The following is a 23,792-nucleotide window of genomic DNA, read 5'->3' on the forward strand; positions in this document are numbered from 1 at the left end:
ACTCTCGGAAAGTAATAGAGGCTGAGATGGGCTGTGTTCGATCGATCGGGTGGCGACCAGGAAATGATTAGGTACGGAAGTCGAGTCGAATATCAAACGGCCTCCAACATGGATTGTAAAACGCAAGAAGCCTAGAACCATGAAAGACCCAAATATACGATCGGACGGGTAGGAGAATCAGGATGTCAAACCATGGAAGATCGGAGGTTAAGAGAGAGATTTTGACTGTCGATCTGATATGACATCAAAGGAAATGGCTCCCGGTCGGCAAGAGGCAGAGACTTTGGTAAAAAAGAGGAACACATCCTTGGTTGAGATCTAGTGGCACTCCGGCCAAGCCGGCGGCCAGGAAAGGTCGGGACATGGCTGGGAAATGGGATATGCGTTCCCGCTCATTCCCTGTCTAGTAGGGTCCAATAGGGAGATAATATAGGATGTGTTAGACAATGGACGGTGACTGGAGACTGGAGGGGGGAATTGCGGGTACGAAACCGGGCGATTTAATACAGATGAGGGATTGCGTACCATTCCCTCTCCATCGGTGAATATACCGTGTACCATATGACAGTGATTTCTCTATTTCTGGTTCACTTGATATTGTATATTATATTAATAGAGTTCTTCCATCCTCACCGTCTTCTGGTCAGAACTCAGTCAGCACAATCGACAGTCTTAGCTTATTGGTCGCGTGAGTTCTTTGGGGATGTGGAGAATGAACGTGGAGTTTGAAATACGTCGCGCGGCCCCTCCTTGTACCTAACTTGTTAGAAGCGGTTCTTGGCTGTTAGAAGCGGTTCTTGGCGAGAAGACTATCTAGCCCAATAGGAACGTGAAGCAAACGCCTCGTCGGGATTTTTAGCTGCTCAATTGCTTAGCTACTCTCCTTTCCATCTCCATTGCCCCTAGAGTTTTGCAGCTTGCACCCGGGTGGAGTGGCTGATCCGCAGCGTCCACGGCATTTCGGATGTCGGTCTATCATATCGGTATCAATCGCAGCTTCCCAGCTTTCCCCTCGCTGAGTGGCGAACCCGAACCATGTAATAATCCCTGATATAAAGATAGATACGAATACGGTCATCCGATGATATAGCCATCAAACGATCAAGATGACTGGAGGGCTTAGCCGACGAATCCTCAATATCGATTTGAAATCAGGACAGACGACTAGAACAGGGAACGAATTTGCCATCGCGACCATCCATCCCAACTGACTGGAACAAATATACATTGTAGGGGTTATGAAACTGCCACTTGGAGTTCCCGGAGCCAGTTGTACCACAGGCGCCTCTCCTCCTTTTCGGAGGCCATGCCTGATGTAGGCAGGATAGGAAAAGGGATGGATAGCGGTTTGCGATTGGCATAAGGGAGGATCTATTCGCATTGTGTACCTATCCTTGACTTCCTGTGGAGTCAGATGTGTATTCTGTATGGAGTACGACGATGATAATTCCCAAAGACGGGACGATTCGTATCCTCTATTCCTCACCACTCATCAATAATCATCCGACCCCGTCTGTGCTTTCATTATTGACACTGGTCGGACGAATCCAGGGCATGAAACAGCTATGGCCAGTGTCGGCAGTGGGCACAGATTAAGCATTCAGAGAACTTCCGTTAATAGTTAATAAACACCTTTGGCCTTTATCCATTCCTAGTTTCCGCCCCGAAAGCGGAAGGGCAAGCGTATAAGCATTTCGGAAGATGCTACACAGGCCACTGCGCCCGAATTTCGACGAATGAACGACGACGATTTCGGAATCCCTAGGCAAATGGGTTCGAGAAAGAATGAAAATTATCGGATAGAGTTCCGCTATAACGGTTAGCGTCAGGGCGATTGGCCCTAAATTCAGAGCCGCCCAGCATTTGATGACGCGTCACTGCTCCACAGACCCTAATCGGGGGTTTAAGCGTCGATCCGGCCGCCAATGCACGCTTAGCCTGGCCCCTTGGTTGGCTGGCCCGCCTGGGTAGAGTCGTCGGAGCGGAATTCCCAGTGGCTCCTTCAATTTCCTCAAGGATAGGGCCGAGGAATGACGTTGTTTGGTTGTTTGTTAGGCAGTCTCATAATGTTGAAGCAAATTAACCTCTCTGTTACTGGTATCTATTGGGTGATTGAGTCAGCGCTGGATACGATTATGGCCATTTACTCAACTTGTATCAAATTCCCAAATGGCTTAGAGACATGGATTAAAAATGTGTGCTGTTTTTGTAACCTGTTGTGTTTCTTATCAAATTGAAAGCCACTATCGCTTGTTCACAGCAGGGTGGGGTGATTAGGACTTCTCTCGTACCACACCGGTATATGTAAAACGGACCATGCAGCGTCGAAGAAATGTTATCAGCGCATGTACGTAAGTACTCCGTAGCATATCTTGTAGTTCCAGTCTATTATGAGTGAAACATGTGGAAAGCATTGTTAACATCCAATGATCAGTTGGTCCTGAACTGTGGGATCATGGATGTAAGGCTGAAGCAGCCATTCAATTGTCTAACCACCGATGGATCTATGCCGGTGATTAAGGATTTAGCCTGTTGAAAATTAAAAAGACTTGAAGCGGGAGAGCGTCCTAAATTGGCTCGAAGTGCTTATTCCATCTCGGTCCCATCAATGGTCAAGATCGGAAGGCAAAATATCATTTGGTGGAACAGCAAAGCTTCTACAAGTTACACTGGACAACCGGATGCTGGCCTGATCGAAACATATTCGGCCAATGGCCGCCTGGGCTGTGGATCATTTTTGTACCCAAACCGTAGGTAGATCGCTTCCGATATCTTAGCGGACCATATCATTAGGGGGAATTGAGGCGTTCGGTACAAACCGGTATGTCCACAGTACCATTCTTCGCCCCAAGTGCGTCTCTTCGAAGGTCAGATAGTCTGCCTCGCCTTTCCAAACCACTCGACGGCTCGAATTCGGAAAAGGGGGAGGATGATCGGGGCGATCGCGGTAACGGTGTCACGTTGCTCTGAGGCTCTGAGGTTATATTTGGCATTGCAGCTTTTTCCAATTCCCGTGATGATGGACATCCGCAGGCAATACGACGGACATGGAGGGGCTTCGGTGACTACTTTAGTCTTCAGGGCACCACCGGAATACAGGGGGGTTGGAAAATATTGGCTGCTTTATTACTGCTTGGCTAAGCAAAATATTGCTACCTCATACCTGTACTTGTGCTTATGTAAACCAGCACCAGTATTTGTCCACCTTTTATCACTTCATCTGACGTTCATCGACATTCCCCAGCCCCAGCTCACAATCTTTCATTCATAATATCTCCTATCATGGTTATAGAATGTTACTACTTACTAAATAGGAACGAAGATCCAGTAACGGCAACCACATCCCCTCTATGTGTAAGGATGTTCAGTATCTCTAGGAACTATTAACTCAACCAAAGTCCAGAATACACCAGAGGTTGTTTCGATTCTTGCGATTGGGGGGCATATGACTAGACCTTGCCAACCAATGTGTCCTACAGCAGGATATATATTATCTTAGTGTAGTCAATCGACAGTTACCTCCAGAATCCAACCCAACCAGAACTTGCTTGAAATACCACTTGCCCCCCCCCCCATTCATACAGTCATCGTCCCTAGGAGCCAAGACCTACAACATCAGTACGAACATTGCAGAGGCTTATACTACGGACCATGTGGCTGACACTGTACATCAGTGCACCCTACACACTATCATAGGTGAACTATCCATTGAAACAAACAATTGCGGTCAAATCAAATAGCCAACATGTATGCTGATGATTAGAATCTATTGTCCTGCCTGACTCAATCATGATGCACCTCGCCGTCGCCGAACGCCGAGTAAAAACTGTCACTGTCGCTGCCAGTGAGTGATCGCTTCATAATCGACTTGTTCTCTCTCGTACGTTTGCGAGAAAACGATATCGGCGTATTCCCACCAATCCCTCGCATCGGAGTCGCGCTGGAAAACCTAGCACATTCCCACCACTCAGGCAACCAACCAGCCAATTCCAAATCAATAATCGCAACGACTTTCCCGTCTTGGACGAGGACGTTATGAAGATACAGATCGCAATGGGAGAAGACAATGCAGTGACTCCATTTCTTGTAGTTGATTGGTGAAAGCCCGCCGAAGTGGCGTGGATACGACAATGATTTAGGTTGTCGATGATGAAATTGTTGAACGCGGCCTCGTCTGGGAAAGGTCCTCCGTCACAAAATCGGTACGTAAGAATGTCCTGTATGGGGCCGCCGTCTATGGCACAGATGGCATTCAATGGAGGCTGAATTGACCTCATCTTGTCAAGTAATCTCGCAGTTGATATGCGATGCTGGTCTTCTCCTCAGCAGACATAGACGGCCACACTTTGTCTAAGTGATCACCCTCGACATATTCCATCCGGATACCGACGCGGTTATTCGATAGCGTTTGAATATCATAGACGCGGGGAACCGGTATTTGATTCTCTTCCACAAGCTTCTGCACATGGCCTTCTCCAGCTCGTACTCGCCAGCCTGATTTGGCAACAGAGTTTTCGCAGCGCTCGATGAAGGCGCCCCTGGAATCGAGAATGACAGTGGCTTTTTCAAGGCACTCAATATTCTAATGCCCAATTCCAGATGATGTACAAGAGGAACCTACCATGAAATGGGGGTATTCGTGGACATATTAAAGAAGTGAGGATACTCCAAGTGCAGCCGCAGGTTAGTTTCTTGAGTCGATCGGGATTCTGGTACCATAATAGTACGCGGTCCAACGAAGATATTTATACAACTAACGCCACATCCGGAAACCCGCCTGGATGAATGAGGCATCCTCACACATTCCATCTTGTGTAGGCAAGACCTAGAAACTGAAAAGCAACTGAAGGCCCAGCGGTTGTTGATTGGTTGGGATTAAACTGTCACTGGGTGTGGTTATCGATGGATGAAGCTGTATGGATTATTAAGCACGTGATAACGGACAGCGTATTAGATACCGTAGAGGTACCGTATTGAAAGTAATTAAAGATGGTAAAATTCCACCGTCCGAAATTCCCGTAGCGGAGACAAGGTCACACCTTGTTAGACTGGAGCAGCACTGCAGCCGACATGGGCGTATCCACGCGGTGATTATCGATACTTAGAAAGTTACATCAAAAGTATAGACTACAGAGACTCCCTACCTCGAGTCCGCCAGCAGGCCAGCGCCCAGCACCAGTCTTGCTTTTGCCTCTGATGGAATTGGTGCCGGATCGCTTGCTAAACCCCAAATTAGATGTTATCCCCATACCTCCCCACTTGAAGTTCCAAATTTCTGGATTTTGCTTGCTGCAGGTCTCGCATCGCTGTCTCGCCGTTGGCTGTTTGTCCCGTCTCTTGTCCTTTCCTTTTCTACGGCAAGCGTACATGGACAAACAAGACATCTATCCCATTTCTTCTATATCTAAAGCCCACATATAAACCATCTTTTCTCCAAGTCATTGCTATCTTTTATGGTCTGAATCCCTCCATTGAAACCCTGATTCGCGCAATCGCCCCGCCACAGCGCTCATCTCTTCCGCTGCTCAACCTATTTCTATACGTACCAGGGCACCTCGGCAGCTGCACAGCTGTGCCTATGGGCGAATCATGACTCCTTCAATCGATAATCTCCGATGCCAGACACAGCAGACCTCAAGTTCCGCTAAGCCGATTCCGATCCGACATGTCACAGAAGGCTCAGCAATCAGTGATTCCGTCCACGTGCAGAGGACGGAGGAGCTGTTGCGGCTTCCCCATGGGAAGGTGACCAAAGTGTGCTGTATTGGAGCGGGCTACGTAGTATGCATCCAAAACCTTGTAAGGGACCTATCGCCGTACAAATACTGACCGAAGGTGGTCTTCAGGGCGGTCCCACCAGCGCCGTAATGGCGAACAAGAACCCGGACCTGCAAGTAACGGTCGTAGATCTTAGCATCAAGAGAATAGAAGCATGGAAATCGGATCAACTACCTATTTACGAGCCGGGTCTGCTCGACGCCGTGAAATTAGCAAGAGATGGCGATGGTGGCCGCAAGCCGAACCTGTTCTTCTCCACCGACGTCGACACGGCGGTCCGAGAGGCGGAACTGATCCTCGTGAGCGTGAACACCCCGACCAAAATCACTGGCACCGGCGCCGGCCGCGCTTCCGAGCTCAGCTATTTCGAGTCGGCTGTCCGGACCATCGCAGAGGTGGCGACCACCGACAAGATCATTGTCGAGAAGAGCACGGTGCCATGCCGGACGGCTGAGAATATGCGCGAGATCCTCTCCGCCATCGGTCATCCCGGCGTGAACTTCGAAATCCTTTCCAACCCCGAGTTTTTGGCTGAAGGGACGGCCATTCCCGATCTCATGGAGCCGGACAGGATTCTGATCGGATCGTTAAACACGGCGGCTGGCCTTAGTGCCGCCGCTGCGTTGGCGGATGTATACGCCGCATGGGTTCCGCGGGAAAATATTATCACGATGAACACGTTCAGCTCCGAGTTGGCGAAGCTGGCTGCGAATGCGCTCCTTGCTCAGCGGATCAGCAGCATCAACGCTCTGTCTGCCGTATGTGAAGCGACCGGTGCAGATATTGAAGAGGTCTCATATGCCGTTGGCCTTGATACCCGTATTGGCCGCAAGATGCTGAAAGCGTCAGTCGGATTCGGCGGATCATGCTTTAAGAAGGACGTCCTCTCCCTCGCCTACATCTCCGAGACTCTCCACCTACCCGAGGTTGCGGCGTACTGGAGGAGCGTCGTCGATATCAACGAGTACCAGAAGGACCGCTTCACCAAACGCATCATCCAATGCCTCTTCAACTCGCTCAAGAACAAGAAGATCGCCATCCTGGGGTTCGCGTACAAGAAGGATACGGGCGATACGCGTGAGAGCGCGGCCATCACCGTGGTGGAGAGCTTGGTGGCCGAGGACGCGAAACTCAGCATCTACGACCCCCGCGTCGAGGAAGAACAGGTCTGGTCCGACCTCAAGCAGACCCATATCGGCCTCCCGAAGATGAAGGAGAACGTTACCCTGTGCTCGAGCGTCTACGATGCGTGCGCGGACAGCCACGCCGTCATCATCTTGACCGAGTGGGATGAGTTCAGCAACAAGGTCGCGCCGACCACCAGCCGACCAAGCGGTGAATCAGATGGTGAGACCGACCCTGCATCACCACAGGTCGAGGACGACCCCACCGACAGCCCGAACGGCGCAAATGGCCACGCTAACGGAGCGGCAGCGTCGAGCACCTCGTCGGGCATGCCCCGCATGGACTGGGCACACGTCGCCTCGGTCATGCGGCGCCCGATGTTCGTCTTCGACGGCCGCAACGTCGTCGACAAGTCGAAGCTGGAGGATCTGGGGTTCCGCGTCGAGTGCATCGGGAAGCCCGGGTCCGCGTCGTTTCGCGAGCGGGGCAGCGTACCCAGCGGGCGGAAGAGCAGCCAGGAAGGTTCGCCTGTTTAATGCCGGCAACAGGGTTACTAGCTTTCATTCCGAGTGTCATTTTCTGATCCGTAATAATTTGTCGCCGCTGTCGTCGGTTGTTGAACGTTGGTGATTCGGCACTGGATGTCGGAAAGGGGCGGTTGGATCACATGGCACCTATAATATTTCTTCCGAATTTTTCGCTGGGGATTCTTGCGATGGTGGGCATCTGGGGTTTCAACGGATTGGATCAGGAGCGGCATATGATTAAGCGGCGCATCATCGCCACGGGCCATGTGTGGTAATCTTACGGGCAGTTTTCCGACATCACCATGAAGGAGACGGCAAAGTCGAAATCTGGCAGCGGTGTGATGCACACCAGCTCCATAGAATGGTGTTCCATTCATTCATAGACCCTATCATAGACTACTAAATCCTATATTCTCCCCTATCGGGAGTCCGCATTCGGGATCCGTATCGTCGCTCCCTACTATCATACAAAAGTGAAGAAACCGTGCTGCGCTGGTCATTGGGGATATCATCGCTATAACCAGGTATGCGAACGCCAAACGCTGACCCCGCCAGGAGTGCAAGGGAAACCCAAAGGAAATGGAACTCGCTCAATCACTGGAACGGGGTATGCAAATGCTCAAATCGTGCGCGAACGAACCAAACTGGCGTCTCATTTCCATCTTCATGCCCCAGCCGTCTGGACTTGATCGTCAGACTGCTCGGCCTCTTGGGCGGACCTTTCGCCAAGACCTTCACCGCTCCCCTCACTCGGTTCATCGCCGTCATCATCGTCAGTCTGGCCTGCCGTTCCGCTCGGCCCGGCGTGTTTCTGCATAGAGGCCTGCGGGGACTGCGGTTGGGGAAGCAGCCGCTTCACTCCCACATCGAGCTCCTCGAACTTGTGACGCACGAGCTGGATGTTGATCCGAGCCGAGTTGAACATCTGCTCGGACGGGGGAAGATCCACGGCAAGGTTGGTGTTCTCAGTGAGTTGGGTAATGAAGAACATGAAGCGACCAGTCTTGATCTGCAGCTCGGCGAAGTTTGCACTGCCCGCGGGGACGCCGGTATGTTTGCTGTGATAGAAATTAGTGAAGGACATTAAGAGGATTTGCGGATATCTTACGCCATGGATTGCTTGTGGTTCTTCAGGATGCTCGAAAGGCGCTCGAATCGATCTTTGAATGGGTTTTGCTTCTCCAGGCCCCGAGTCACCTTCGCCACCACAAGACAGGTGGTGCGCTCGTAGAGGACCAGCTCCCTCGCATCTATGAGCTCGGCGAGGTTCTGGAGCATCCTCTCGATCTCTGACGCGTTCGGGATCAAGTGATAGATGATTTGGGTCCACGCGCGGTACAAAGATTGGTCCCAGATACTAGTCGCGAAGAACTCGATGGTCTTGCCAAAGACTTCGGAGTGATCGCGGATGACTTGCGAACGCTCGTCGAAGAGACGGCCACGCAGTTGATTCTGAACAAGATCCATCTTGTGGATGAGGCAGAACACTTTGGCGGTGGGGCTCCACTCCTGGAGCGCGTGGATGATGTTGGAGTAGTTGATGACATCCGCCTGGAACTCCGGGGATTCGATGTCAAAGACAAAGATCATGATTGCCACGCTGCCAAACACATGCTCACGCTGGTGAGTGAGGTAGTTCTCAACAAACCCATCTTGGCTGTAGCAATATTAGCGTCGACGTTCATTGAAAACATTCACTGGGAATCGAGTGATGTCATTGATGATAGTGAAGAACTTACCCGCCGCAGTCCCAGAGATTTAGAGTGAGATTCCCCATGAACTTGATGTTGCTATGCTCGACATCGATGGTGGCTCCAAGCCTCCTTACATCCGTCGCGACATAGTTGCTGAAGACGATGGATCTCATCGACGACTTGCCGGCTCCGCTCTTGCCCATGAGAAGCACTTTGCGCTGCTTGAGGCGCTTGGGGTATTGTGACGCCATCTTGCGCTGTCTTCATACTCAGTCAGAATTTGATATTTATGTGAGACGAGGAAGTGAGGGAAAGAAATAAACTCACTCCAATAGAAGTGACAACATCTTGATGTTGATAGCTCTAACACTTGATGAAGCACGTGGATGTATTGGCCTTATCGCCTTATCGCCTTATCGCCTGAAAGAAGGAAAGTTTTCGCCTTATATTCTGATGGACGGTGATATTTGTTGTAGCCTAAGGCGGAAAATGTGGTTGAAGATGAAGGGAAATAGAAAGCTCTGATTGGCTGGAGGCCCGATCCTAGAATTCCTTCCATACATCAATGCTGCCCTCACCTCCGTCATTTAATATTCTCCGTTCAGGCCATTTTCCATATCCTTATAACTGATCCTCACTGAACTTACACTAGCCATAATGTCTAGCGAACGGGAGGAGCACGAGCAGTCACACAAAGCCGAGACAGACACTCCAAAAGAGCAGGACCCCCCAATGCCTTCAGCACCGGCGCGTTCTCCAGCGGAGTCGAAGAAAGCCGAGGACAATTCAAAAGAGCCCACATCGAGCAAACCATCCGAACCCTCAGAACCTCAAACCTCATCTGCGCCCCCTCTCCCGGACGAAGAACCTCCCGCTCCCCTCCCCGATGAAGCCCCACCACAAGACGACGGCTGGGAAGCGGTCTGGGACGCCGCCGCGCAAAACTACTACTTCTACAACCACTACACCAAAGCCACGCAATGGGAGAACCCGCGCGTCCCCGAAGCTGCCTCCTCCTCCGCCCCCGGCACCGGCAGCCACGATCGGGTACCCACCAGCTCCGCACGGGGAACCTCATCACCCGCCCCGCGCAAAGTCGCAGGCGGCTATAACCCCGCAATCCATGGCGACTACGACCCCAACGCGGACTACGCGATCGCGGACCAGCCTGACTCGGACGAGGAGCGAGAGCGGCAGCAGGTGGCATTGCAGGCAGCGATGGCGAACGCGGGGCCGAACCCGTACGGCGCGACGGGGGCATTCAATCGGTTTACGGGGAAGTGGCAGTCAGCGGAGTTGACACCCGATCAATATAATGACGAGTCGAAGAGTCGGCGGCAGATGAATGCCTTCTTCGATGTGGATGCGGCGGCAAATAGTCACGATGGGCGGAGTCTGAAGGCGGAGCGGCAGGGGAAGAAGCTGTCGAAGGCGGAGATAAAGGCGTTCCGGGATAAGAGGAAAGGAAAGAAGGAGGAGAAGCGGAGAGCATGGTTGAGGGATTGACGGGGTTGGGATTTGCATGGGAGTCTCGGGGATGGATCATTTAGGGGAATACAACCTCTTTGGATAGGGAGGAGTTATAGTGGCCCGTTAAAACATGGAGGGTGGCGTATTGCTTTTCGAGCACGGGTCTACTACAGCGTCATCTCTGAGTTTAGGTGTCTGCCATTCCAAAGGCCTGAAGGGCTTTTCAGTTGTCGACACGCATCATGTAATCATACACGCCATTGAAGGCCAACTAGCATTTCCCCTTCAATCATGAGTTCCCTTCGTCATGATCGATGCCTCCATATCAACTCCCGCTCGCAGCATTCGTCGCATCGTCCGTATCCACTTCCATCCCTTCAGCATCCTCTTCCTCTTCATCGCTCTCATCCTCGTCTCCTTTGACAGCAGTATCCAAGCCCAAGCCCTCCTTCAACAGAAGATCCACCACCTCACCCTTGTCATTGAGTTCTGCCTCATATACCGCATCGTGACCAGCGGCATTCAACACGGTGGGGTCGGCTTTCCGCTTCAGGAGGATCTCCACGGCGGGAAGATGGCCGTTTAGCGAGGCCCAATGAAGCGCCGTGTTCCCGGACTTGTTCTTCGTATTGATGTATGAGATCATGGCAGGACTGCTCTGATTTGAAACCTGGCTGTCGCCATTCTGCGGGGCACTGCTGGGCGCATTCGAATCGTCGAATGAGGCAAGGACGGCTTGAACTATGTCTAGGAGGATGTTAGTAATCCACACAAATGGAGTAGAGTAAGTCTCTCGTACCAATATGGCCATTCGCGCACGCATAGTGCAACGCCCCATTTCCAGATTCCTCGTCAACGGCGGCGGTTATGAGTTCGCTCTTGGTGCAAGATTTCTGCCCCGCCAGCTCCGCCAGGAATTGCTCGAGGTCGGCAGTCTCATTTGCCCTCGAAAAGTATAGGATGTCGTCGATTTCATCCTCGCTAAGTGATGGCACCATGGCAGCTGAAGGGGGAAACCATCGGTTGCTGAACGACTCGTCAAAGTTGTTCAACTTCTTGACGAAATGATGGATGGAGATCGAGAAATTCTAAGTGGGGCAGGGCTTTAACTATTTTAGGCTAGTCTTATACATATACGGTACGGTTTATAACGTGAACTTATTACGGAGTATCCGACGAGTTACAACTTCACGATTCCCGTCACTCTCATCACTGCTGGATAAGTGTAGATGATAAGATGATGCAGTATTATTGTTACAACTCTCAAAAAGTCTTAGATCATTAGTTTATTCCATTGCAATATCAAAGCATCCAATCCTATATGACCGCCACTAACCGTGCTACAAGCAATCAAATCGATACTGAACTAGAAGATGCCATCTCTATCCCATCTTCACAAGGTGAGGCAGGCTTTGTCCGGCGGTGACTTCGTGTATGCCACTCATGCTCGATCAGTTCAGCCTTCTGCACCCACTGACTGTCGATGTCCGGCACAATTATCGGTGTCCTGGTAACGTTCAACTCCCTTCCCACCGACCACATGACGACTTTGAGTCCCAAGAACCAAATCAACCCCCACGTCAACGCTGAAATGCCGACCGTTGGAACGATGAACCACTTCACGGGAACAGCAACCGAAGCAGACAAAGATTCGGTCAAAGCAGACGGAGACTCAGCCGGGGGCTTGGCGAACGATGCTATAGCAAGGAAGCCCAAGGTCAAGAAATAGACGACGACGTGAGTAGGCGATAGCCAGGGTATGAAGTTTGCCCTGGATGACCACTGGACGCTCGGTTTGAACTTCAGGTACAGCAGCCCCCCCGACACGATCAGAGGCGCCAGAACCCTGATGGTATAGCTGTATAGATCGACGAGGACAGCATACGACGTTTCGGGCGGAAGCATTGCGGTGACGCCGACCAACAGCACTGACATAGCCCAGTGCAAACCCAAAGCCGCCATTGGGGTCTGCTCAAGGCGCTCATCTTCGCTGTCGGATGCTGGCCTCCTGCTCCATTTTGCCTTGAACCATGCCCACGGAGTGGTCATGCTCGTTGCAAAGAATAGCGAAAATGGCAGGACGCCTTCCTTGGCAATCTCCTGCTTCACTCGCGAGGCGGTGAAGGTCATCACAACAATGTTCCCGAAGATCGAGAAAGCCGCTAGGCCGGACATGGCTTGCTTTGCACGGTGGTCGCCGAACATGTGTTGAAAGAAGAGGGATGCCATGGGTATACTGGGATTTTTCAACTGCACCTCTTTCGGGACAGCCAGAAAGTACGCGATGTTCACAAGCATGAAGAGCGTGGCTCCGATGCATAGTGCGAGGATCGTCGACTTTGGGAAGATTTTTCTGGGGTGGCGGACTTCGCTAAGGACGTAGAATGGCTGCTGGAACCCAGAGTATGGATATAGCACACACATCAACGCATCCACGTAGTGGACGACCGTCCTCTTCGGTCCGCTGAACGATTTGTCCAGATCGAAGTTGTCAGTCGCAGGAGGCTGCCCCCCAAAGCGCTTCCCCCCAGCCTTAATGAAACCGAAAATGATAATCACCACCAGCAGGAGGACTTTTAGAATCGCGAAGGTATTGTTGACCAAAATTCCGCCTCGGCGCGAACAGACATGCACTAGCACCGCGGCTGTCAACGCAACGAGTGCAATGCCTATTATCGGACCTCGACTAGGTTTCTCGTGGCCAGCGGCTTCCATCACGAACTTCCCGATCGCAATCGAATTACCGGCTAGGCTGCCGACAATAATGTACGGGATGCCATACATGCAAGCGGTCAAGAGCTTGGATCTGTAGAATATGAATTGAAGCTGATGACTGGTAAGCCTCGACCGTGGATATCACTCGCTCAGACCTTACATAGTTGAGTTCTCCCCCGCTGCGCGGTACACTCTTCTGCTCGTTGGTGCCTGGGACATTTCGGAACGGCACCGAAAGTCCCAGTTCAAGCCAAACTAATAAACCGCAGAGGTGTATGAGGGCCCCGAAGGCCCACAGGAGTAGCGATGCTCCGACGCTGCCAGTTCCAGCGAGGACCTTTCCCGGGAGCATGAAGATTCCCGAACCTATACTCGTTAAGATTGGAATACTACAGGTAGAGCCCATAACTTACCTATGGTACGGTTCAGAAAGAGGCAGATGATGCTGAAGGGGCCGAGCAACTCGCTGGTGCTGGGGGCGCGATCAACGCGTTGATGGCCTTCGTCGAGATCCCGGAGCACATCTTCAAACTCTACTTGGTCAAAGGCCGCCATAATGATTCATTGCTGAGCTCATTCGAGTGAATCCAACATGAAAGCGAAGACAGCCACCTTTTGTAGCAACGCACCACAGTGCGTCTCCTGATCTGCAGCCTCATCGCTGCGGTGCTTCTACCTTGCCCTTTTTCGCAAGGCTAGATTCGCCTACCCAGTACGCCATTGTCGCGAAGAGCGATACTTTAGGTAAATTGCGCATCCTCAGCTCCAATGATCTCGGTGAGCACACAAGGCTATCTTGGCGGACTGGGCCTAGACTTCTTATTTTGTTGCTCATTTACAACTGGGCATCTCGAACCATCGTGACCGCAGTGATGCAGCGCCTCCATGGTCTCAAGCCATCGGATTGGTTTAGTGACTGTGGCTGCAGGTTTATTGATTAATTTCTCGGCTGCGATGTCGCGCAAGGTTATTACGTTCTCGTGATGTGACTGGTTTGAAGCTCTAAGCCACCACAGGTCGAGCTGGGTCGTAGCCTTGCGGATTGCTTCTTGAGGGCTCGAAGATCGGTTCTAAAAGGCGACTTGTCTCGCAATCAATCCACTTGGTCGAGCAGCTATGCATCATGTCGGTGATTCAAGCAGCTGACATTGTCAAAGGGATCGAGATCTGCATATGGATCCACGAGAATTGCTTTACCCAGGTAAACCGCGCTGGTTGGTCTCCCTTGCGTCTTCCTCATAGGCCCTAATACTGACGAAGACTGTAGATATAAGATATTTGCAGTTCGGTGCCGATGTGGCCAAATTGCAACCGACTTTGAAGAGGCTTCTCTCGGCATTCAATCGTTCCCTACTCCATCGGGGCAGCGACTCTCCCGATGACGACCTTCTCAGGCGTGAAGCAAAGGGGCTGATTGGCGACTTTAACGTCACGCTGAAAGAATGTAAAGAGCTTCTTGAAACCCATAAGGGGATCGTAAGAGATGGTACCGGATTTATTGATAATGTCATTTGGGGTGCGTCGACGAAAAAGCGAGTCGACGATCTGCGAGCTCGTTTGCAATCAGACATCCAGCGAATCGAGTTCTTTTTGGAGTCAGTCAAGCTAGAGCAATACAACTCCCAGGCGGGCGATATTCAAGAGATCCTCACCAACACACGGCAACTTCTCGGACTGTCGACTTATTCCTCGCTGGAGCCTGTCCCGGAATGGCTTGACGTTCGGTTTCAGAAAGCCCTGGAAGTGAATGCTCCGACATCTTTTTCGGGTATGAAAAACATCCCCCTGGAAGATAGCCACGAAGCTTTGTATCGTCATTATCGGGAAAGCGTCAACGACAATTCCCCGAGCGACCAGAGCATGGACCAGTACCTCCACCTTCTGAAAGCCCAGTGGATCCTTGAAACGATCAAGCAAAGCGGCCCCTTCAGAGCGCTCCGTCCCGGATCATGCTATATACGGACCGTAACCCGGCTTGAGCAGCTTATATGTGAACAATTCGCGTGGCCTGGACTGGTCAAGTTCTCCGACGAGGAACTCCAGAAGCTGAACGACTCGGCATTCCTCATCTGGCCTCCGCAAAAGACCACCGCGCCCAAGCAATTGACCGAACCGAACGGTCTAGAGGAGAAGGTCTTAGAGATCTCGCTTCCAGAGTCGCCGTGCGTGCGGAAGGAAGATCTCGTCGTCTTCCAGCGAGGGCCGACGACGTTACGTCTGGCGCGGAACATCACTCCCGTGAACGGCGTACCCCGTCAAGAAAGTGAGAAGCTGAGCACGCATATCGATCGCTTCATCCCGCTATACGCAGTGCCTCCATCAAAAACAGGAAGTCCGGCACTGACATTCAAAATCTGTGACGGCAAGGGAGGTGGCGGCACACCGTACGAGTTCAAGTGCGAGAGAGACGTGTTCGCTTTCCAAAAGGCTGTCACCGGGTTCGAGGTTATGTCCGATATGAAACGGGTGGAGTGGTCATTTAACCGGAAAAAGCTGAAGCTGATGTCCAAGGGTATCGGAAATCTCGGGCGAGTCCAGCTGTGGCGCTGGAATCCGTTGTCCACTGGAAGGTCCCTTCAGATGGGCTCCGCCGGTAGCCGCGAGAGCGAACAGTCGGCATCGCGGAGCCAGAGCTCGGAGAGTTCGAGGCGCTCCGATTTGACGAATCCGACCATTGCTAAGGTGGTCAGAGGAGAGAAGGAGTCCCTCTTCGCGGTGACGGAATCAGATCGTGGTGAGACTGTGCTTGCAGTAGCCTCGCAGCCGTCGCCAGTTCTATTCATCTACGCCAAAGAAGACGGAGCGTATTCCTTGCTGCATCTCGAGCGTAAGTGCCAGAAAACAGACCCTCGTAGAGGTTTTCCCGACATTCACTAACTTCAAACCCAGTACGTCCAGGGCTCGGCATCGGGATAACCTCCTGCCAGTGCCGCAAATCCGAAGAGCGGTGCAAACGCACCGTGATCGAAAACATCGATCCCAAGCACCCTCAGACCTTCACCGTCCGACGTCTTCACGCCCCCCTCGACCTCTGGGACGTCTCCGTCTTCGGCCTCCCGGAGCACCCGGCATCCAAAGATCCGAAGCAGGTCGAGCGCTTCAAATGTGACTACCTCAACCTCGACTTCGACTCGGTGGCCGAGCGACGGAAATTCAACCAGCATGTCCGAGTGCTGCTCAAGCTCCGTGACGACGCCGACGCCGCGTACAACCGCACCGTGCGGCGGGCGATGACTCTCAGCGACAAAGTGAGCAATACGGAGACGTCGAACCGTGCTCCGGCCCCTACGGGCACCCGGACGACTTCGATCTCGACGGGCGCCGACATTCCGAGTTTGAGCCGAGTGACGACCACGCCTCCTGCAGTCCGACAAGTGTCTGTCACGCCGAATTTCACCGACTTGATCCAGACTGCGATGGATCTAGAACGTGGATATCCGTCCTTTGAGAACAGATGAACCCTGCTTTTTCACCGGATGGGGCGACCTGTCAGTGATGAACGAACACGATATTCCGGAGTATGCGCGATCGAGGCAGCAGCGCGTCCCCATGCTTCGGCGGAGGAATCCTCGACAGACTCTGTGGAGTAGAAAGTGCCACGTGCAGTTCAAGTCTAAAGCTCCTGATCCGCGGGAGAGTGGGTTTCCAGCACTATCTGCGTGCACAGGCGTGCCAGGGAAACAGCACGTGGGATGAAGCTGTGGAACGCGATATGATCAGGTACGGTGTGGGCTAGTCCAATGGCGCCGACTTCAGAGCGATAGGAAGAACATGAACGACATAAAAGTTACATTGTGACCAAACTCTAAGCTCTCCTATGTGGTGGGACCGAGTCAAGACAGTCCAATATCCAGACTGCGAATGAAGCACGAGAATCACGATATCAGTCAAATAAGTAGACGGCGCTACTCGCAAGTCTCTGTATATATCCGAATATATCCGATAGGAAGCGAGATACCATCATATTCAACATGCAAGCACCAGCCACACCCGTGAATACCGCGTCATACAGAGTCGTATATCTGCCCGTCTCCGCGAACTGCATCGACTCTATCCGATACGAGAAAGTGAAGACAGGGGTCTATGCCGCCCCCGGCGCCCTCGGCATCGCCCTAATGGCATGCACGACGCAACGACACTATTTCCTATTTCTCCCTCGAGACCATGAGCGAGCGGGAGAGACAGGGAGAAAGAGACAGAGAGGCAGCAAAAGAAAGAGTAAGAGCAAGAGCAAGGAGGATCGCACGCGATAATGGCACCGTTTCCCAGATGTGCGTGTCCGATTTCAAGCAAAATGCAACCCTGCGAAACCAAACCCGCGGCAGAAGGTCCTGCCAAGAAACGCCGGATGAAGGAGAAAGAAGCACCACACTCGCCGAATCCCGTGGGGCCATGGATCTCGACCGATCGCAACGACAGAACAGGAGGGACGGACACAGACGGGTCCACCGATCTCACGACGGCCCCATCCCTCGCACTTCATTCTTCAAACTCCCCCTCCGCCCCATCCCTCCTCCTCGTCCGAAACCCAGACGAAAGCAGTCCCCGTCCCACCAATCCAGAAGAGACAGGTCGAGTGTACGCGACGAAGGGAGATTCATCGATGTCAAAATACGCCGTCGCTTCCCCATCCGAATAATCCGTGGACAGTGTGGTTATAAAAAAAAACACACCCGAAAACGCAAATCAAAATTCACGGTGTTGTGTGTGAGAAATGTGTGTGCGTTAAGTGGGTAATCGCAAATCGGAAAACAATTAAGGCCACGCATGAGTTATGTTATATGGAGGCGTAGGTGACGTGGAAATGGCGGTTCGCGATGCGATGATCGTAGATAGATCCTAGGGCGAGCGGTTATTTCCACCTTTTAGAAACCCGCGCGCGTGTAAAATGGACACCGGCAGTCCAGCGGATGGCAGTCCGCACATATCTACATCTCTGCCGGCGGACGATTGACTTTTATGATACCAGCGAACTCGGCCTTGCGCTCAGCTGCTGCACGAGCGCGAGAGCGGCTGCTCCGCCGAGTCCGTCGAGTCGGGAGCCAGCAGCGCCGGGCTCCCCTGCGAGGGCTTGGTGTCGGTGCGCACGCGGGCCTCGAGCTGCGGGCGCTTGGACGAGCCGTTGGTGGAGGACTCGTCGGAGGTGAGGGCGGTGGGGTTGGGGGAGGGAATGTTGGAGATGCGGGGATCGGCGTTGCTTTGCTCGAGGAGGGGACCGCCGAGGGTAGCGCATTTGAGGATCGTTTGGGTGAGTTGGTCTTCTTTGAGGGGCTTGGAGAGGTATTCCTGGAACGGTAAGTTATGGGGAGTTAGAAGAGGGGGGCTGGGGTGCACCTACGTCCATGCCTGCGGTGATGCATTTCTCACGATCACCGACCATGGCGTGGGCGGTGAGGGCGATGATGGGAGAGCGGGTCAAGCCGTTATCGCGCTCGAAATCTCTGATTTTGGCCGTGGCCTCGAAGCCACCCTGAACAATCGTTAGCATCAATCTTACTATCTACTCCCGTAGATTACTTACCATGACGGGCATCTGCACGTCCATGAGCACGACATCGTAGCGGTGCTTCTTGATGTACTCCAGCGCCTCCGCTCCGTTGTTCGCCACCGTCACCGTGTGATGGTATTTGTCCAGGATGCGGACCGCCAGCATCTGATTGACCCCGTTGTCCTCCGCGAGCAGCACGCTGAACGATTTCGAATGATCTCGGACCGACGGCGCCGCGCGGCCTTCCAACGCGGGGATGAGCGCGTTGCCCAGATCGATCGCCTCGCACGGCGTGGTCATGTAGCTCGCGATGCCGTCCTCGAGGGCCGACTTGAACGTGATGGAGATGATGGGCGTGACCATGACGAAGGGGATGTATTTGAACTTCTCGAAGTCGCGCAGCTTGCGCGCGGTGTGGTTGCAATCGACCAGCACGCAGTCGAAGGCGCGGCCCTTGGTGCCGGGCACCTCCCAGCTGATGCTCTTGTCGTCGCGGACGACGTACGGGACGAGCTGCAGCTTTTTGAGGTGCGCGACGATCAGGTCCGTGCAGCCGGTGTGGCCTTTGTCGATAAAGAGAACGGGGTGCCCGAGGTACGGCGCCAGCTTCGGGAACACCAATGTGAGGTCGGGCGACGCGAGTCGCACCTTGCAAGTGAAGTTGAAGGTACTGCCTTTGCCGTACTCGGACTCGACCCACATGCGGCCGCCCATGAGGTTGACCAGCTTTCGCGAGATGGACAATCCCAGCCCGGTGCCGCCGAACTTCCGCGTCGTCGAGCCGTCCGCCTGCTGGAAGGTGTCGAAGATCAGGTTGAGCTTGTCTTTGTGGATGCCGATGCCGGTGTCTTGCACCGTGAACTCGATCATCCGCTCGCCCGTCCCGACGTTCGGCCCGGCGACGTCTGCTGACGCTAGGCTGATCACCACCTTCACCTGGCCGTCCTCGGTGAACTTGATCGCATTGCCAACCAAATTCAGGATGATCTGGCGCAGCCGGAAATAGTCACCGATGACAAAATCGGGGACGGTGTTGTCGACTTGATACGCCAGATTGATGGACCGCTCGTTCGCGCGGGTGGTTAACGACTTCAACGCGTTGAACACCGTGCTCCGCAGCGAGAATTCGATTTCCTCCATCGTCATTCGGTTGGCTTCGATCTTGGAGATATCCAGGATGTCGTCGATAATGGTCAGTAACTGATTCGCTAGATTGTGGACGATGGTCAGCATCTCGCGTTGGTAATTCGTCAAGTCCGTGTCGAGCGCCAACTGGGTCATCCCGATGATGCCGTTCATGGGGGTTCGAATCTCGTGGCTCATGTTCGCTAAAAACTCCGACTTCGTCTTGTTCGCCAACTCGGCGTTCTCCCTAGCCGCCGTGTTCCGCTCGATGCTATCCCGCAACTTGCCCACCATCTGGTTGATCTTCCGCTTCAGCTCGTCCATCTCGCCGGATGCCTCGATGCTGATCTGCGTGAACTTGCCCTCCGTCGCGGCGTTGGTGATGTCGCCGAACGCGCGCACCTGCGACGTCAAGTTCTGCGCCATGGTGTTGACGTCGAGGGTGATCTCCTTCCAGCGGCCCGCGATATCCCGCGTCTCGGCCTGTCCGCCCATCTTCCCGTCGACGCCGACCTCGCGCGCGACGCGCTTGACGCTCAGCGACCAGTTGTCCAGCCGCGTCACCATGTCGTTGATGGTGTCTTTCAGAAGAAGGATCTCGCCTTGCGCGGGCACTTCCACGCGGCGGCTCATGTCTCCGCGCGCGATGGCCTGCGTGACGTCGGAAATACTGCGCACCTGGGTAGTCAGGTTGCGAGCCATCGTGTTGACGTTGTCGGTGAGGTCTTTCCATTTGCCTTCGACATTTTCCACCACGGCCTGGCCGCCCAGGAGTCCTTCGGTTCCGACTTCGCGCGCGACCTTGCTCACCTCGAATGCGAAGGCATTCAAGCGGTCCACCATGGTGTTGATCGTATCCTTGAGCACCAGTATTTCTCCTTGCACCTCAGCGGTGACCTTCTGGGTCAGGTCGCCTCGCGCGACAGCGGTCGTGACTTCGGCGATTTCTCGCACCTGGGTGGTAAGATTCATGGCCATGCCATTAACGCTCTCCGTGAGATGTTTCCAGGTTCCTTCGACCCCATGCACCGTCGCCTGGCCACCGAGCCGTCCCTCCGTACCGACTTCTCGCGCAATCTTCGTGACTTCCTGCGCAAACTGCTGCAGTTGATCCACCATAGAGTTGATTGTGGTTTTAAGCTGCAAGATCTCGCCCTTGCAGTCCGCTTGGACTTTTCTCGTCAAGTTCCCTTTCGCCACGGCCGTCGTCACCTCGGCGATGTCTCGCACTTGGGTGGTCAAATTGTTCGCCATGGCGTTCACGCTCACCGTTAGGTCGTTCCACATGCCTTGCACGCCTTCGATTTGGGCCTGTCCGCCGAGGACTCCCTCTGTTCCGACATCACGGGCGACTTTGGTGACTTCCGTTGCGAAGGACCGCAATTGGTCCACCATGACGTTAATGGTCTGCTGCAGTTCAAGTATTTCTCCACGGGCGGGTCGTTCGATCTTGCGACTGAGGTCACCGTGGGCGACGGACGAGGTAACGGTGGCGATCTCACGCACTTGGTCGGTCAGGTTCTGGGCCATCAAGTTGACTGTATGTAATTAGCGCAATGCGAAGGACCATTGTTTTCAAGACTCACCATTCTCGGTCAGTTCTGCCCAGATCCCGCGAACGCCGGGGACTTGCGCCTGGCCACCCAATACGCCATCGGTACCGACTTCTTTCGCCAAACGTGTGACTTCCTGGGCGAATTGCAACAATTGATCCACCATGCTGTTGATGGTGCGCTTGAACGATGTGATTTCCGGATCCATCTCTTTGGCATAAACAATAACTTTTTTGCTCAAATCGCCATTGGCGACGGCGGTGACGATGGTTCCGATCTCCCGTAGCGATTTCTGGAACGCGAAGTTGGCCTGCTGGTGCTTCTGCAGCTCCCGCTTCATGGTTCCGATGTCCTCGATACCATGCTTCAGCGTGACCTCCTGGTCGGTTTTCTGCTGCAATATCTGCGCCGACAGGTGCTCGATCTGCTCGCGTTGGATCTTGATCTGGTCCGCCTGCTTGTCCACATGATGCCGGATATACCCCAGTTCCTGCTCGCCGACGGGCCCGACACGATCGGCGCTGATCCCTCCCTCCTTCGATGACAGCCAGTTGTTCACCCACGCGGCACGCTGGTCTTTCGATGCGGCGGGGCTCGGGCGGGCCGGTGCCAGCTCACCGTTCCGCCCGATCTCCGACGTGGGGGCGGCGGTATCATTGTGGAACGGGGATGGAAGGCCGGGTTCGCCGGGTGTGATGGGGAACGACTTGTCGTGAGCGACGGCCTTCGCTTCCAGGAGATTCACGCGGGCGGCCAACGCAGCGAGTTCGTGCTCGATGGCTCTCTTCTCGTCTGTGTCGGGGCCAGGCAGATGGATATTGGCGGCGCCGCCATTACCGACCGGAGCGCCAAAGGACGCGGCGCTGGCCGGGTCATACTGTTTGGCGAGGTTGGAAAGGAAGTGGAGCAGAGCCTGTGATGCCTCGAGATGAGGCATGGTGATGCCTGTGGGGAGAAAAATCGGTCGGAGATGGCTATGCCAGCATTGGGGTGGTTACGGGTGATTTCGCCTGACGTTGAGAAGCTTTCGGCTGTACCGGAACCGATTTCCCCGTGGTTATTCGTCCTGAGGGACGTCGAGATAGGCAGATTGAGGCTCCTGGTTGACTTTGAGGTCGTGGAAGAACCTGGGCACCTGGTGGATGGAGCGGGGCGGGGGCGTGGGTTACAAAGCTGCCCCTTGGGTAACCCTGAGGGTGTCGGGCGACACGGTCAGCGACGGAGAAGATAGCTGTCAGGATGAGTCAGATAGCGACGTTGTCGATGGGAGGGGGTCAAATGGAGAGTGGATGGGTGTCGGGCGATAGCACCAGGGAGATATGGAGGATTATGGACGATGGAAAAGAAAGGTTGACATGCAACAAGTAGTCAGGCGTAGAAGAGAGATCCAGTGAGGAGGTTAGGACGGGGAATAGTTTGCTGATTTGCTAGTGGCTCCTGGTAGTTGGTAGTTGGAGGCGAGTGAACGAGGGAGATCGGAGGATCAGAGGTTCAGAGATCAGAGAGAGTTTAGTGCGGACAGTGGAGAGTTCCTAGTTAGTAGGGACTTGAGGGAATGGACTGGACTGTGCTCGGCAGTCAGGTGGTGTGTGTGGGCAGTGGGAGGTGGGTGGTCTGGTGGCTGTTAGAGTCCGCAAGCTTATTAATCCTGTTCAGCAATAAATGTGAGCCATCTCAACACACTTAACAGTTCGCATTTAACAGCTTGAATTCTCCAGAAGGGGTTATTAATATTGTAGAGTGAGATATTGGATTGGAGCAGAGCATCGCCAATCGTGGTTGGTGGTAACGTACTTTGGGGTGTAGAGTTAAACTAACTATAAACTGCAGTAATTACTAGAGACCTCCGCTTACTCATGACCGTCTAGCATGGAAGTAGCAGCGTATCGCCCCTATGAACTCGTCGCATATCCCATAGGAAATCCGATCTATTTGTCTGGAAATGGCTGGATTGTTATATACAGGCTTAAATAGCCTCAATACCTACTGCATAGAAGGAGAACATAAGGTATGGCATAGAGATTAACTTACGAGTCTCGAGTATCAAAACCCGTTAAGGCACAGGGCACAAAGGCGCTAAGGCATGGAGGCACAAAGGCTCCAAGGCACACAGGCACCAACAACGCCTTACCTTACCTACAGCTAAGCCTTGGGTCCAGACTCTGATGGCCTCCGCCTTCCTCCGCTCCGCCCTGACCGTCTCTCCTCTACGCTCGTTTCAAATTTCCAAAATTCAAACGGCTTGAAAGTCTGAAACTGCATTTGTATATATCCAGTCCCATCAAGATCCACGAGTCCAGGCCCTTCCATGTTTAGG

At 53.4% G+C, this 23,792-nt stretch overlaps 8 protein-coding genes across 8 annotated transcripts; 4 read left to right on the forward strand and 4 right to left on the reverse strand.

The window, feature by feature from the left end:
• Positions 1-5,155: 5,155 nt before the first annotated feature.
• P152DRAFT_433794 (UDP-glucose 6-dehydrogenase) lies at positions 5,156-7,439 on the forward strand (the record flags this gene model as incomplete). The annotated part of the gene is made up of 3 exons (XM_033677473.1): positions 5,156-5,781; positions 5,847-7,072; positions 7,220-7,439. The coding sequence occupies exons 1-3, from the start codon at positions 5,590-5,592 to the stop codon at positions 7,437-7,439; spliced, it is 1,638 nt and encodes a 545-aa protein (XP_033535700.1). The 5' UTR covers positions 5,156-5,589.
• A 353-nt stretch (positions 7,440-7,792) lies between these two features.
• P152DRAFT_433798 (ras-related GTP-binding protein-like protein A) lies at positions 7,793-9,434 on the reverse strand. The gene is made up of 3 exons (XM_033677474.1): positions 9,170-9,434; positions 8,539-9,087; positions 7,793-8,488 (listed from the first exon to the last, which is right to left on the reverse strand). The coding sequence occupies exons 1-3, from the start codon at positions 9,373-9,375 to the stop codon at positions 8,095-8,097; spliced, it is 1,149 nt and encodes a 382-aa protein (XP_033535701.1). The 5' UTR covers positions 9,376-9,434; the 3' UTR covers positions 7,793-8,094.
• Positions 9,435-9,658: 224 nt separating this feature from the next.
• Positions 9,659-10,775, forward strand: P152DRAFT_303561 (uncharacterized protein). The gene has a single exon (XM_033675104.1). The coding sequence runs from the start codon at positions 9,782-9,784 to the stop codon at positions 10,628-10,630; it is 849 nt and encodes a 282-aa protein (XP_033535702.1). The 5' UTR covers positions 9,659-9,781; the 3' UTR covers positions 10,631-10,775.
• P152DRAFT_513379 (ankyrin) lies at positions 10,704-11,592 on the reverse strand (the record flags this gene model as incomplete). Its single annotated transcript, XM_033682798.1, has 2 exons — positions 10,704-11,341; positions 11,394-11,592. 2 exons carry the CDS (start codon positions 11,590-11,592, stop codon positions 10,920-10,922), a joined length of 621 nt encoding a protein of 206 aa, XP_033535703.1. The 3' UTR covers positions 10,704-10,919.
• A 327-nt stretch (positions 11,593-11,919) lies between these two features.
• P152DRAFT_481226 (uncharacterized protein) lies at positions 11,920-14,210 on the reverse strand. Its single transcript, XM_033681803.1, has 3 exons — positions 13,723-14,210; positions 13,470-13,675; positions 11,920-13,420 (listed from the first exon to the last, which is right to left on the reverse strand). Exons 1-3 carry the CDS (start codon positions 13,862-13,864, stop codon positions 11,945-11,947), a joined length of 1,824 nt encoding a protein of 607 aa, XP_033535704.1. The 5' UTR covers positions 13,865-14,210; the 3' UTR covers positions 11,920-11,944.
• P152DRAFT_303584 (uncharacterized protein) lies at positions 14,183-17,120 on the forward strand. Its single transcript, XM_033675105.1, has 3 exons — positions 14,183-14,523; positions 14,577-16,136; positions 16,199-17,120. Exons 1-3 carry the CDS (start codon positions 14,433-14,435, stop codon positions 16,765-16,767), a joined length of 2,220 nt encoding a protein of 739 aa, XP_033535705.1. The 5' UTR covers positions 14,183-14,432; the 3' UTR covers positions 16,768-17,120.
• Positions 17,121-17,280: 160 nt separating this feature from the next.
• Positions 17,281-17,948, forward strand: P152DRAFT_448427 (uncharacterized protein; the record flags this gene model as incomplete). The annotated part of the gene is made up of 2 exons (XM_033678055.1): positions 17,281-17,527; positions 17,635-17,948. 2 exons carry the CDS (start codon positions 17,281-17,283, stop codon positions 17,946-17,948), a joined length of 561 nt encoding a protein of 186 aa, XP_033535706.1.
• Positions 17,949-18,295: 347 nt separating this feature from the next.
• Positions 18,296-22,412, reverse strand: P152DRAFT_448428 (two-component histidine kinase; the record flags this gene model as incomplete). The annotated part of the gene is made up of 4 exons (XM_033678056.1): positions 18,296-18,595; positions 18,648-18,779; positions 18,831-21,460; positions 21,509-22,412. The coding sequence occupies 4 exons, from the start codon at positions 22,410-22,412 to the stop codon at positions 18,296-18,298; spliced, it is 3,966 nt and encodes a 1,321-aa protein (XP_033535707.1).
• Positions 22,413-23,792: the final 1,380 nt, after the last annotated feature.

Source organism: Eremomyces bilateralis (genome assembly GCF_010015585.1).
Source record: "Eremomyces bilateralis CBS 781.70 unplaced genomic scaffold P152scaffold_6, whole genome shotgun sequence".
NCBI lineage: Eukaryota > Fungi > Ascomycota > Dothideomycetes > Eremomycetales > Eremomycetaceae > Eremomyces > Eremomyces bilateralis.